The sequence below is a fragment of the Bombina bombina genome, chromosome 2 (assembly GCF_027579735.1).
Source record: "Bombina bombina isolate aBomBom1 chromosome 2, aBomBom1.pri, whole genome shotgun sequence".
NCBI classification, from domain to species: domain Eukaryota; kingdom Metazoa; phylum Chordata; class Amphibia; order Anura; family Bombinatoridae; genus Bombina; species Bombina bombina.
Window position 1 is genome coordinate 37,942,913 of NC_069500.1, and position 14,442 is coordinate 37,957,354.

At 39.3% G+C, this 14,442-nt stretch overlaps 1 protein-coding gene across 5 annotated transcripts in view; it reads left to right on the forward strand.

Moving 5' to 3' along the window:
* The window catches only part of RUSC2 (RUN and SH3 domain containing 2), a 175,456-nt gene that overhangs the window by 145,521 nt on the left and 15,493 nt on the right, over window positions 1–14,442 (forward strand). For 4 of the 5 annotated variants that reach the window (XM_053701023.1, XM_053701024.1, XM_053701020.1 and 1 more), the window contains 3 exons: window positions 4,080–4,126; window positions 7,705–8,560; window positions 10,190–10,345. In XM_053701023.1, the coding sequence (XP_053556998.1) occupies window positions 4,080–4,126; window positions 7,705–8,560; window positions 10,190–10,345 (1,059 nt within the window). Of the gene's footprint in view, window positions 1–4,079; window positions 4,127–7,704; window positions 8,561–10,189; window positions 10,350–14,442 lie in introns of those variants that run through there. The other variant, XM_053701022.1, reaches the window with a different exon arrangement.

Below are 14,442 nucleotides of genomic sequence, written 5' to 3' on the forward strand. Positions count from 1 at the left end.
ACAAATTTATCAGAGTCCCATCCTTCAAGATGGAGACCATTCGGACAATTTTACCAATGATCCAGGAGGGTCAATATATGACCACCGTGGATTTGAAGGATGCGTATCTTCACATTCCTATCCACAAATATCATCACCAGTTCCTCAGGTTCGCCTTCCTGGACAAGCATTACCAGTTTGTGGCTCTTGCTTTCGGGTTGGCCACAGCTCCCAGAATTTTCACAAAGGTGCTAGGGTCCCTTCTGGCGGTTCTAAGGCCACAGGGCATAGCAGTGGCGCCCTATCTGGTTGATATCTTGATTCAGGCGTCAACTTACCGACTAGCCAAATCTCACATGGACATCGTGTTGGCTTTTCTAAGATCTCACGGGTGGAAGGTGAACATAAAGAAGAGTTCACTTGTCCCTCTCACAAGAGTTCCATTCCTGGGAACTCTGATAGACTCAGTAGACATGAAAAATTTTCTGACGGAGGTCAGAAAATCAAAGATCTTAACCACCTGCCGAGCACTTCATTCCATTCCTCGGCCGTCAGTGGCTCAGTGTATGGAGGTAATTGGACTAATGGTAGCGGCAATGGACATAGTTCCGTTTGCTCGCTTGCATCTAAGACCACTGCAACTATGCATGCTCAGACAGTGGAATGGGGACTATGCAAATTTATCGCCTCAGATAAATCTGGATCAAGAGACCAGTGACTCTCTTCTTTGGTGGTTGTCACAGGATCATCTGTCCCAGGGAATGTGTTTCCGCAGGCCAGAATGGGTCATAGTGATGACGGACGCCAGCCTATTGGGCTGGGGTGCAGTCTGGAATTCCCTAAAGGCACAGGGTGTGTGGACTCTGTCTAGAACTGAGAGCGATATTCAACGCGCTTCAGCTTGGCCTCAGCTGGATTCGGCCAAATTCATAAGATTCTAGTCGGGCAATATCACGACTGTAGCATATATAAATCATCAAGGGGGAACAAAGAGTTCTCTATCGATGATAGAGGTTTCCAAAATAATTAGATGGGCAGAGACTCACTCTTGCCATCTATCAGCAATCTATATCCCAGGAGTGGAGAACTGGGAAGCGGATTTTCTAAGTCGACAGACTTTTCATCCGGGGGAGTGGGAGCTCCATCCGGAGGTGTTTGCACAATTGATTCATCAATGGGGCACACCAGAATTGGATCTGATGGCATCTCATCAGAATGCCAAACTTCCTTGTTATGGATCCAGATCGAGGGATCCCCAAGCAGTACTGATAGATGCTCTAGCAGTACCTTGGTCGTTCAACCTGGCTTATGTGTTTCCTCCTTTTCCTCTCCTTCGTCGTCTGATTGCCAGAATCAAACAGGAGAGGGCTTCGGTAATTTTGATAGCACCTGCGTGGCCACGCAGGACTTGGTATGCAGACCTGGTGAAAATGTCATCTCTGCCACCGTGGAAACTGCCACTGAGACAGGACCTTCTCATTTAAGGTCCGTTCCAGCATCCAAATCTAGTTTCTCTGCGGCTGACTGCCTGGAGATTGAACGCTTGATTTTATCTAAGCGGGGATTCTCTGAGTCGGTCATAGATACCTCAATAGCCTGTCACTAGGAAAATTGACCATAAGATATGGCGTAAATATCTTTATTGGTGCAAATCCAAAGGCTACTCATGGAGTAAGATCAGGATTCCTTGGATTTTGTCCTTTCTACAAGAAGGATTGGAGAAGGGGTTATCAGCTAGTTCCCTAAAGGGACAGATATCTGCTTTATCAATTTTACTGCACAAGCGTCTGGCAGGTTCCAGACGTTCAGTCGTTTTGTCAGGTTTTGTTTAGAATCAAGCCTGTGTTTAAACCTGTTGCTCCGCCATGGAGTTTGAATTTAGTTCTTAAAGTTCTTCAAGGGGTTCCGTTTGAACCTATGCATTCCATAGATATTAAGCTTCTATCTTGGAAAGTTCTGTTTTTAGTTGCTATCTCTTCGGCTCAAAGAGTTTCTGAACTATCTGCATTGCAATGCGACTCGCCTTATCTTGTTTTCCATTCTGATAAGGTGGTTTTGTGTACCGAACCTGGATTCCTTCCTAAGGTGGTATCTAATAAGAATATCAATCAGGAAATTATTGTTCCTTCCCTGTGTCCTAACCCTTCTTCTAAGAAGGAACGTCTGTTACACATCTTGGACGTGGTTCGTGCTTTGAAGTTTTACTTGCAAGCGACCAAAGATTTCCGTCAAACATCTTCTCTGTTTGTTGTCTATTCTGGAAAACGTAGAGGTCAAAAAGCTATGGCTACCTCTCTTTCTTTTTGGCTGAAAAGCATCATCCGTTTGGCATACGAGACTGCTGGACAGCAGCCTCCTGAAAGGATTACAGCTCACTCTACTTGAGCGGTGGCTTCCACATGGGCTTTTAAAAACTATGCTTCTGTTGAACAGATTTGTAAGGCTGCGACTTGGTCTTCCCTTCATACCTTTTCCAAATTTTCCAAATTTGATACTTTTGCTTCTTCGGAGGCTATTTTTGGGAGAAAAGTTCTTCAAGCAGTGGTGCCTTCTGTTTAGGCATCTGTCTTGTCCCTCCCGTTCATCCGTGTCCTGTAGCTTTGGTATTGTATCCCACAAGTAAAGGATGAATCCGTGGACTCGTTGTATCTTATAGAAGAAAAGTAAATTTATGCTTACCTGATAAATTGATTTCTTCTATGATACGACGAGTCCACTGCCCGCCCTGTCATTTTAAGACAGATTATAGTTTTGATTTAAAACTTCAGTCACCTCTGCACCTTTTAGTTTCTACTTTTTCTTCCTATACCTTCGGTCGAATGACTGGGGGGTGGAGTCAAGGGAGGAGCTATATAGACAGCTCTGCTGTGGTGCTCTTTGCCACTTCCTGTCAGCAGGAGGATAATATCCCACAAGTAAAGGATGAATCCGTGGACTCGTCGTACCATAGAAGAAATTAATTTATCAGGTAAGCATAAATTTACTTTTCTATGAAAACATGGGTGCAAATATTCCTATACATAGGACCAATAAATGTAGCATATATAATGTTATTTGTACATTGAAACACTCATAAATGTTTTTGTGATTTGCAATTTCAATTAGAAACAGGCCTCGAAAAGCTCTTTTTTCCTCCTTTACACCTAGAAGAGCAGGGTGTAATATTTCTCAATGTATCGACAGCCTCCAACAGTGTATTAACGGTTAGCGCTTTCATTGGAAACCTGGTATAATTTATCGATTAACGGCTTCTATTACTTTCTTTGGGACGCAAAGATCTTTGAGGTATAATGCACCATTGGAAACAGGCGATAAACGATATTGCTTCCGCCAGCATATTTATCGGTTTGTGAGTGCACGCAAACCTAATTACGGCTCAATGGAAGCGAGCCCTTTGTGAGGGAGTTTCAATATTTTTCAAAAAGACTGGAGACCCCAAATTATCATTTTTAAACTTTTTAATTTTTTATCTGATTTTATAAAACTTATAGAACTTTAAACAATTAATATAAATATATATATATATATATATATATATATATAAACACACATGAAACTGATAATATTTTTTCTTATATTTTCTTTAAAGCCCATTGACCTTGCCTTTATGACAATACGCATATTTTAAAGATGTAACGTACATACAAACAGTATTAGTGAAATCAGATTGTTATAATGCTAATAGTTCCCCCTAAATATAAGCTTCCCTGACCTTAAAAATGTTAGAATGTACAAATCATACATTATAAGGTGAGTGATTTTATATATAAGGGAGTTTAGCTTGAGGATATATTTTTAGAATTAATTGGGTAAACTGATTTAGATCTAACTCTGCATTCAGACCTTGTGGTTCTAGGGTTTTGAAATCATATCAGTTGGGCTTCATTATATAGTAATTTACGCTCGTGGTTTCCCCCTCTCCAGTCTCTAGCAATACGTTTTATACCCCAGTATTGGAAACCTTTTGTGCTTTGTTGGTGCCTCTTTAAAGTGTTTGGATATTAAGAGGCCTTCAAGCCATTCCTTATATTGCATAGATGTTTTTATGAATCATCATAATTTCTGCCCTCCTAAATTAGCATTGTGCTTTGTTGTTTCAGCATCCGCTCGGTGGAGTTCTGGTTTAATCATCTCTATAACCATGAAGGTTGGTATATAGCGTGTTAAGGGCAGGGGGTTGTAGCGTCGCATACACAAGTATAGTGCAAGGTCAGAACTTATATAGAAGATCTGCTTTGTAGAATGTTTTATAAAATCAGCTCTTTTCCTAGTTCTGTCTTCATCTCTTTCTCTTATTTCTATCTCTTTATTCCCATTTCTCTTGTCTCTTACTTTATCTCTCTCTTTCTCTATCCTTCTCTATCCCCCCCCCCCCACACACACACACACACTTTCACTTTTTCTACCAACACTAGTACATAGGATAGCCTTATGCTTATTCCAGGTATTAATTATTATGTAGGATAACCTTATACTTATCCCAGGCATTAATTATTACGTAGGATAGCCTTATGCTTATTCCAGGTATTAATTATTACGTAGGATAGCCTTATGCTTATCCCAGGCATTAATTAGTACATAGGATAACCTTATGCTTATTCCAGGTATTAATTATTACGTAGGATAGCCTTATGCTTATCCCAGGCATTAATTAGTACATAGGATAGCCTTATGCTTATCCCAGGCATTAATTAGTACATAGGATAGCCTTATGCTTATCCCAGTCATTAATTATTATGTAGGATAGCCTTATGCTTATCCCAGGCATTAATTATTATGTAGGATAGCCTTATGCTTATCCCAGGCATTAATTAGTAAATAGGATAGCCTTATGCTTATCCCAGTCATTAATTATTATGTAGGATTGCCTTATGCTTATCCCAGGCATTAATTAGTACATAGGATAGCCTTATGCTTATCCCAGTCATTAATTATTACGTAGGATAGCCTTATGCTTATCCCAGGCATTAATTAGTACATAGGATAGCCTTATGCTTATCCCAGGCATTAATTAGTACATAGGATAGCCTTATGCTTATCCCAGTCATTAATTATTATGTAGGATAGCCTTATGCTAATTCCAGGCATTAATTAATACGTAGGATAGCCTTATGCTTTTTCCAGGCATTAATTAGTACATAGGATAGCCTTATTAGGTAGTATGTAGGATAGCTTTATGCTTTTCCCAGGCATTAATTAGTATGTAGAATAGCCTTATGCTTATCTCATGCATTAGTTAGTACATATGATAGCCTTATGCTTATCCCATGCATTAGTTAGTATGTAGGATAGCCTTATGCTTATCTCAGACATAAGTTAGTACGTAGGATAGCCTTATGCTTATCACAGACATTAGTTAGTACGTAGGATAGCCTTATGCTTATCTCAGGCATTAGTTAGTACGTAGGATAGCCTTATGCTTATCCTAGGCATTAATTAGTACATAGGATAACCTTATGCATATCCCAGGCATTAGTTAGTATGTAGGATAGCCTTATGCTTATCTCAGGCATTAGTTAGTATGTAGGATAACTTTATGCTTATCCTAGGCATTAATTAGTACATAAGATAGCCTTATGCTTGTCCCAGGCATTAATTAGTACGTATGACAGCCTTATGCTTGTCCCAGGCATTAATTAGTACGTATGACAGCCTTATGCTTATCCTAGGGATTAATTGGTATGCAGTATAGCCTTATGGTATCCCAGGCATTAATTAGTACCTAGGATAGCCTTATACTTGTCCCAGGCATAAATTAGTACGTATGACAGCCTTATGCTTATCCTAGGGATTAATTGGTATGCAGTATAGCCTTATGGTATCCCAGGCATTAATTAGTACCTAGGATAGCCTTATGCTTATCACAGGCATTAATTAGCACTTAGGATAGCCTTATGCTTATCCCAGGAATTAATTAGTACTTAGGATAGCTTTATGCTTATCACAGGCATTAATTAGTACTTAGGATAGCCTTATGCTTATCACAGGCATTAATTAGTACTTAGGACAGCCTTACGCTTAACCCAGGCATTAATTGGTATGCAGGATAGCCTTATGGTATCCCAGGCATTAATAAGTACATAAGATAGCCTTATTAGTTAATTAGTATGTAGGATAACGTTATGCTTGTCCAAGACATTAGTTAGTATGTAGGATAGCCCTATGCTTATCTCAGGCATTAATTAGTACATAGGACAGCCTTATGCTTATCCTAGGCATTAATAAGTCTCTAGAATAGCCGTATGCTTATCCAAGGCATTAATTAGTATGTAGGATAGCTTTATGCTTATCCCAGGCATTAATTGGTACGCAGGATAGCCTTATGGTATCCCAGGCATTAATAAGTACATAAGATAGCCTTATGCTTATCCCAGGCATTAATTAGTATGTAGTATAACTTTATGCTTGTCCAAGACATTAGTTAGTTCATAGGATAGCCTTTTGCTTATCCCAGGCATTAGTAAGTACATAGAATAGTCTTATCATTATCCCAGGCATTAATTAGTACGTAGGATAGTCTTATTCTTACCCCAGGCATTAATTAGTGCGTATGCCTTGTTCTTATCCTAGCCTTATGCTTATCCTAGGCATTAGTTAGTATGCAGGATAGCCTTATGCTTATCCCAGGCATCAGTTAGTACATAAGATAGCCTTATGCTTATCCCAGGCATCAGTTAGTACATAAGATAGCCTTATGCTTATCCCAGGCATCAGTTAGTACATAAGATAGCCTTATGCTTATCCCAGGCATCAGTTAGTACATAAGATAGCCTTATGCTTATCCCAGGCATCAGTTAGTACATAAGATAGCCTTATGCTTATCCCAGGCATCAGTTAGTACATAAGATAGCCTTATGCTTATCCCAGGCATCAGTTAGTACATAAGATAGCCTTATGCTTATCACAGGTAATCTTGAAGTCTCCCACAGTGTTGTCATTACTACCTCAGTTTAATTCATGAATTAACCACCTGTTCTTTGAAGAAGCTTCCGCAAATTAGCCCTAAACCTACTACCCTTCAGCTTGAGATCATGACCACTTGGTCTGAAATTGTTCTTTTTTGTTAATAATGCTCAGAGCCTCAGCTTTACTGAGCTCACTAGTATTTAGATTCTTGCAGGGGAAAGAGAAGCACCTGACTGTTTGCAAATACAAATTACTCTGGGGGGTTTTACTGGTATTTACCTTACACTTGTTTCTAGTTTTGCAAACGCCTTTTTCCTTTACAAACTTGCAGCTTACATTCAGCGAGACAAAACTGAGACCTAGAGAATGTTTAGATCATTCTGATACAATATTAGTTTACGGATGTGGTTTTGTCTAAACTCATTTCACTATAGAAATATAAGAAACCCTTTGAATTTTGACATTTTATTAACAATTTCAACTATGTTTACAGAAATGACCTTGAATATAAGTCTTACAGAAATGCAGGTTGTCTTATTTAGTTAGATACACATCTCATTGTGTAAAATGTTTCTGAGTGTAGAGTTCCAGATCATTAGGCACTCTGCCTCCCTGTTTCTGACTCTCTTTATCTCTCTATCCTTTTCTTTTTCTCTCTCCCCGTCTCTCTCTTGCTATATCTTTCTGATCCTGTCTCTATTTTGCCTGGGCACCTACACTGTTGTATATAGCAGTAAAAACCCATGAATGTACATCTCTGGTTCTCCGTTGCCTTTGTGGAAATTTTGCAATAATGGTTCTCTCCCTGTGCCTCTGCAGACATTATCTGGGCTCATTATGAGTCTGTTGGCTTCCTGTCATTGTCGCATGGTGTATGCCAGTCCCTTTTTGAAGAACTGTTGCTGCTTCTTCAGCCTCTGTCCCTGCTACCCTTTGACTTGGACCTCCTCTTTGAGCACAATCTGGTCCAGATGAGCCAAGAGCAGCAACAGAAGAAGGAAATGCTTCGAGTTAAGCAGGACTTGCTGCAATCTGTTCACTCCACTTTACAACTCATGAGGAACAGAGAGGAGGAAGGGGAAGCAAACCAGAAGAAGAAGTTGGCACAAAATGCAGCCTCTGAATCTCTAGAACTTGAGAGACCGACAGGAGAGGGGGCTGCAGCTGCAGAGACTGATGATAAGAAATTAGAAAATGTAGCAGAGGTAAAAAAAGACAAACAAGCTGGGTGGTGGTACCAACTAATGCAGAGCTCTCAGGTTTACATTGAGAGCTCGTCTAATACAGCCAGATTCACACGCCAAGAGAGGAGGAGACCAGGAACTAGTGGCACGCCTAAAAAAGCACCACCGCCCCGTGAGGGGGTTGTAGAAGGTGCAGAGGCCTTTTCCACCTCGGAAGGAAATACAGAAGAAAAATGCTCCAAAAAGGATCATTTGGAATATGGGCAGAAGGCTGAAAGGCGGTCATGGATGGGCAGTCCTCCTGAGTCAGTGTTAAATGAACTGAAACAAGGAAAGGAGAAGGAGGCAGTGAACCCACAAAAACATTCTGTGGCTGCTCCAGAAAATGCAGGAAAGGAGAACACGGTACCTGCACAGAGCAGCCCAGTTAGAAAATGGGGTCATCTCTTTGGGTCCAGACGACAACAGGGTGAAGGCAAGCCGGTGAATAGGTAAGACTATGGTGACTCTATGACATGGGAGGAAATACATTTAATGTTCTAATACTTATAATATCAATGGAGAAATGAAATAACATGTATAATTTGTTCATAATCTCTGTATTTTTTAACCATAAAGTAGCTAAGGTGATATCTAAAGGGGGTTTGTGTTAACTCTTGTTTGAAAGAAGAATCCCCTTTTATATTAGCTGTCTTATGTATGCAGGTGTTTTTTTTTTTCTGTTTAATTCAGTGCCCTTTAACTACTCTATGTCTGCTGTATTATAGGTTAGGAAATTCACATTTTTTTCATCAATCGTGTGCTACTTAGAGAGTCAACTGATCAGTCATTTAAAAGAGGAGAGTTTTCCATTGTCATTGCCCTTAGGGGTGCATGAATTTATTTTTAGGTGAGAATAACAGGTTAAACTTTTATGTTTTAGGTAGAGGATTCATTTTTAAAAGACCTTTCAATTTACTAGCGATTGATGGCCATGCACATATACTCCTTGTTATTGACTCCCAATAGTGCATTGCTTCTCTGGAACTGGCTTTAACTTTGTGTTTAACTCTTGCAAGTACAGGTAGAAAACCCTTTATATAAACTGCTTGGGAGTGGAAATATTTGCATCTTTATAATGGGACAGTTTGGGGAGGGGATTGGGTCAAGTGTAAACAACAATATCCTATGTCATTTATGCAACAATTAAGGTTAATAATACAGGTTATACATGTAACTAAAGGAAGTTTATATCATTTTTAATACTTTTGTGACTTACAGGCAGAGAAAAAATAGTAATTTTTATCATTTTATTTTTAAAAAAAATATTAATAAAGATGTTTGGTTTTTAGAATACGTTTGGATTTTGTTATTATAATAAAATGCTCTAACATATTACAGCATTTCCTTTTAGCCCTTTATGTCCCTTTAAGAGTCCCTCCACATGTTTTGCGTTAAACCTGGTGCCTAACAGAATAGACATTTTACACTGTGTTTGCCCCTCACACCTACAGACCCCCTATGCTGTATTAAGAGATTGTTATTTAATCTATTCTTGTACAGTTTTCAGCTCGAAATTGGAACATGATATGGAAAATGGAAAAGATTTTCAAAAAATAATTATTTTTCTTATGTCTGTAATGCATCTGCTGGTGTATCACTTTGTTATATAACTATATAGTCAGCTTTTTTTTTAATATCTATATCTGTTTCTGATAATCATATAATATTTAAAGGGATATTCTACTTAATTTTTTTTATTGTTTAAAAAGATAAATAATCCCTTTATTACTCATTCCCCAGTTTTGCATAAACAAAATGTTTATAATAAAATACTTTATAACCTCTAAATCTCTAACTGTTTCTATACCCTGCAGGCCACCTTTATCTCAGTGCATTTTATTACCTTTTCACAACTAGACAGCGTTAGTTCATGTAGGCCATATAGATAAACATTGTGCTTACTCCTGTGCAGTTGTGCAGGAACCAGCACTAGTTGGCTAAAATGCAAGTATGTAAAAAGCACTGAGAAAAGGGATACAAGGTAATCTCAGAGGTAAAAAGTATATTAATATCATAGTGTTGGTTGTGCAAAACTGTGTAAATACTTTAAGAGATATGGAGTTGTTTTTTTGCTGCAGGCTCCCTTCAGGCTGGCTGAGTCTGGATAAGTCTGTACTTCACATGGTGGCTCAGACGGTGAGCGCTGGAATTTGGGGAGATTCTGCTTCTGAGAGGGAGGAAGCAGAGACTGAAGCAGAAACAGCACCAAGCTCACCATGCACTGAGAATCCTCGGTAAGTTTAAAATCCCCATCCACTTGTATCCCCTCTCCCTCCCTCCTTCCCCTTCCCTCCCGCCCCCCCCCCCCTTGGATGTGGGGAATGAAGGACAGATTTGAGTCAAGCGTGACTCCTAGGCAGCAGACTTGGGGTGATGGGGAGAAAGTGGTGCTGCCATTAGTGATAGAAAAATTAGAAACTGGAGTAGAGTTAGAGGGGGGAATTAGAAGTAGTTCAGTCTTGGACGTGTTTATTTTTAGGTGGTGAGAGGCCATCCAGGAGGAAATGCCAGATAAGCAGTCGCTGATGTGAGAGTTGACAGAAGGAGAGAGTGCAGGGGTGGAAAGGTAGATCTGGGTGTCATCAGCATAGAGGTGATAGCTGTTGATAAGTTTACTGGGGGAAGAAGTGTAAATAGAGAAGAGTAGAGGACCCAGGACAGAGCCTTGAGGTTCTCCAACAGACAGAGGCAATAGAGAGGAGGAGTCACCAGCAAAAGAGACTGAGAAGGATCTGTTAGAGAGATAAGAGTGAATCCAGGAGAGGGCAGTGTCACAGGACTTCTCTCGTGCGGCACCAACACTCTGGAAAGCACTTCCTCAAGCTGTCAGACTTGCCCCTAACCTCTCCTCCTTTAAATGTTCCCTAAAGACCTTTCTGTTCAGGGAAGCTTATCACCCGACTTATTAACAAACTAACTTCACTTAACTAACAGTTGCCCTCTATCTCCTTAATAATATCATTCTCACCTTTGCAGTCCCCACCTCCTGTTTCCTATCCTCCTCCTACCCATCTAGATTGTAAGTTCGCACGGGACTAGGGCCCTCAATTCCCCCTGTATTTGTCTGTAAAATTTTGTCTTTTATTGTATTGTTTCTCCATTGTACTGTTGTGCTTGTATCCATGGGCAGCGCTGCAGAATCTGTTGGCGCTTTATAAATAAAGAATAATAATAATAATGCACCTTAACAATACAGTTTCTTCCTGTGTATTTTTGTGTGAATGGTTAAATTATTCATTTTGTATCAGCTAGATTATGAGTTTTGTGTTAGAGGCTGTGCGGTGCTAACGAGCAGTTTTCCCTCACCGTTCATTTACCTACAGCACTGGTATTACGAGTTTTTACAAAACCGTCGTTTAAAGACAAGAAGTGAGCGTTGAGCAAAATTTTGCTCATTACCGCACTCCAATACCAGCGCTGCTTAAGTCAGCGGTGAGCTGGTGTAACGTGCTTGTGCACGATTTCCCCATAGGAATCAACGGGGAGAGCCGGCTGAAAAAAAGTCTAACACCTGCAAGAAAGCAGCGTAAAACTCAGTAATGCAGCCCCATTGATTCCTATGGGGAAACTAAAGTTATGTCTACACCTAACACCCTAACATGAACCCCGAGTCTAAACACCCCTAATCTTACACTTATTAACCCCTAAATCTTCCGCCCTGACATCGCCAACACCTACATTATAATTATTAAAATCTAAACTACTGCCCCCAATGTCGCCGCCACCTACCTACACTTATTAACCCCTAATCTGTCGCCTCCAATGTCGCCTCCACTATAATAAACATATTAACCCCTAAACCGCCGCACTCCCGCCTTGCAAACATTAGTTAAATATTATTAACCCCTAATCTGCCGGCCCTAACATCGCCGCCACCTACCTACATTTATTAACCCCTAATCTGCCACCCCCAACGTCGCCGCCACTAAACTATTAGCCCCTAAACCTAAGTCTTACCCTAACCCTAACAACCCCTAACTTAAATATAATTTAAATAAATCTAAATAAATATTCCTATCATTAACTAAATAATTCCTATTTAAAACTAAAGACTTACCTGTAAAATAAACCCGAAGATAGCTACAACATAACTAATAGTTACATTGTAGCTAGCTTAGGATTTATTTTTATTTTACAGGCAAATTTGTATTTATTTTAACTAGGTAGAATAGTTATTAAATAGTTATTAACTATTTAATAACTACCTAGCTAAAATAAATACAAATTTACCTGTAAAATAAAACCTAACCTAAGTTACACTAACACCTAACACTACACTATAATTAAATAAATTAACTAAATTAAATACAATTAGCTAAATTAAAAAAACAAACACTAAATTACAGAAAATAATAAACAAATTACAGAAATTAAAACTAATTACACCTAATCTAATAGCCCTATTAAAATAAAAAAAAATAAAAAAATTAAAAAACCCTAGCCTAATCTAAACTACCAATAGCCCATAAAATGGCCTTTTGCTGGGCATCGCCCCAAAGTAATCAGCAATTTTACCTGTAAAAAAAAATACAAACAACCCCCCAACAGTAAAACCCACCACCCACACAACCAACCCCCCAAATAAAATACTATCTAAAAAAACCTAAGCTTCCCATTGCCCTGAAAAGGGCATTTGGATGGGCATTGCCCTTAAAAGGGCAGTTAGCTCTTTTGCAAGCCCAAACCCCTAATCTAAAAAATAAACCAACCCAATACACCCTTAAAAAAACCTAACACTAACCCCCTGAAGATCGACTTACCAGGAGACGTCTTAATCCAAGCCGGACGAAGTTGTCCTCCAGACGGGCAGAAGTCTTCATCCAAACCGGGCAGAAGTGGTCCTCCAGATGGGCAGAAGTCTTCATCCAGACGGCATCTTCTATCTTCATCCATCCATCCGGCGCGGAACTGCTCCATCTTCAAGACATTCGACGCGGAGCATCCTCTTCTTCCAACGACTAAAACAGAATGAAGGTACCTTTAAGTGATGTCATCCAAGATGGCGTCCCTTAGATTCCGATTGGCTGATAGAATTCTATCAGCCAATCGGAATTAAGGTAGAAAAAATCCTATTGGCTGATGCAATCAGCCAATAGGAATGAAGTTCAATCCTATTGGCTGATCCAATCAGCCAATAGGATTGAGCTCACCTTCTATTGGCTGATTGGATCAGCCAATAGGATTGAACTCCAATCCTATTGGCTGATTGCATCAGCCAATAGGATTTTTTCTTCCTTATTTCCGATTGGCTGATAGAATTCTATCAGCCAATCGGAATCTAAGGGAAGCCATCTTGGATGATGTCACTTAAAGGTACCTTCATTCTGTGTTAGTCGTCGGATGAAGAGGATGCTCCGCGTCGGATGTCTTGAAGATGGACCCGCTCCGCGCCGGATGGATAAAGATAGAAGATGCCATCTGGATGAAGACTTCTGCCCGTCTGGAGGACCACTTCTGCCCGGCTTGGATGAAAACTTCTGCCCGTCTGGAGGACCACTACGCCCGGCTTGGATGAAGACGTCTCCCGGTAAGTCGATCTTCAGGGGGTTAGTGTTAGGTTTTTTGTTTTTTTAAGGGTGTATTGGGTGGGTTTATTTTTTAGATTAGGGGTTTGGGCTTGCAAAAGAGCTAACTACCCTTTTAAGGGCAATGTCCATCCAAATGCCCTTTTCAGTGCAATGGGGAGCTTAGGTTTTTTTTATATAGTATTTTATTTGGGGGGTTGGTTGTGTGGGTGGTGGGTTTTACTGTATGAGGGTTGTTAGAATTTTTTTACAGGTAAAATAGCTGATTACTTTGGGGCAATGCCCCGCAAAAGGCCCTTTTAAGGGCTATTGGTAGTTTAGTTTAGGCTAGGGTTTTTTTTATCTTGGGGGGGGGCTTTTTTATTTTAATAGGGCTATTAGATTAGGTGTAATTAGTTTAAATATCTGTAATTTGTTTATTATTTTCTGTAATTTAGTGTTTTTTTTTTTGTACTTTAGATAATTTAATTTAGCTAATTGTATGTAATTTATTTAATTGTATTTAATTTAATTTATTTAATTATAGTGTAGTGTTAGGTGTAATTGTAACTTAAGTTAGGTTTTATTTTACAGGTACTTTTGTATTTATTTTAGCTAGGTAGTTATTAAATAGTTAATAACTATTCTACCTAGTTAAAATAAATACAAACTTGCCTGTAAAATAAAAATAAACCCTAAGATAGATACAATGTAACTATTAGTTATATTGTAGCTAGCTTAGGGTTTATTTTACAGGTAAGTATTTAGTTTTAAATAGGAATAATTTAGTTAATGATAGGAATTTTTAGTTAGATTTCTTTTAATTA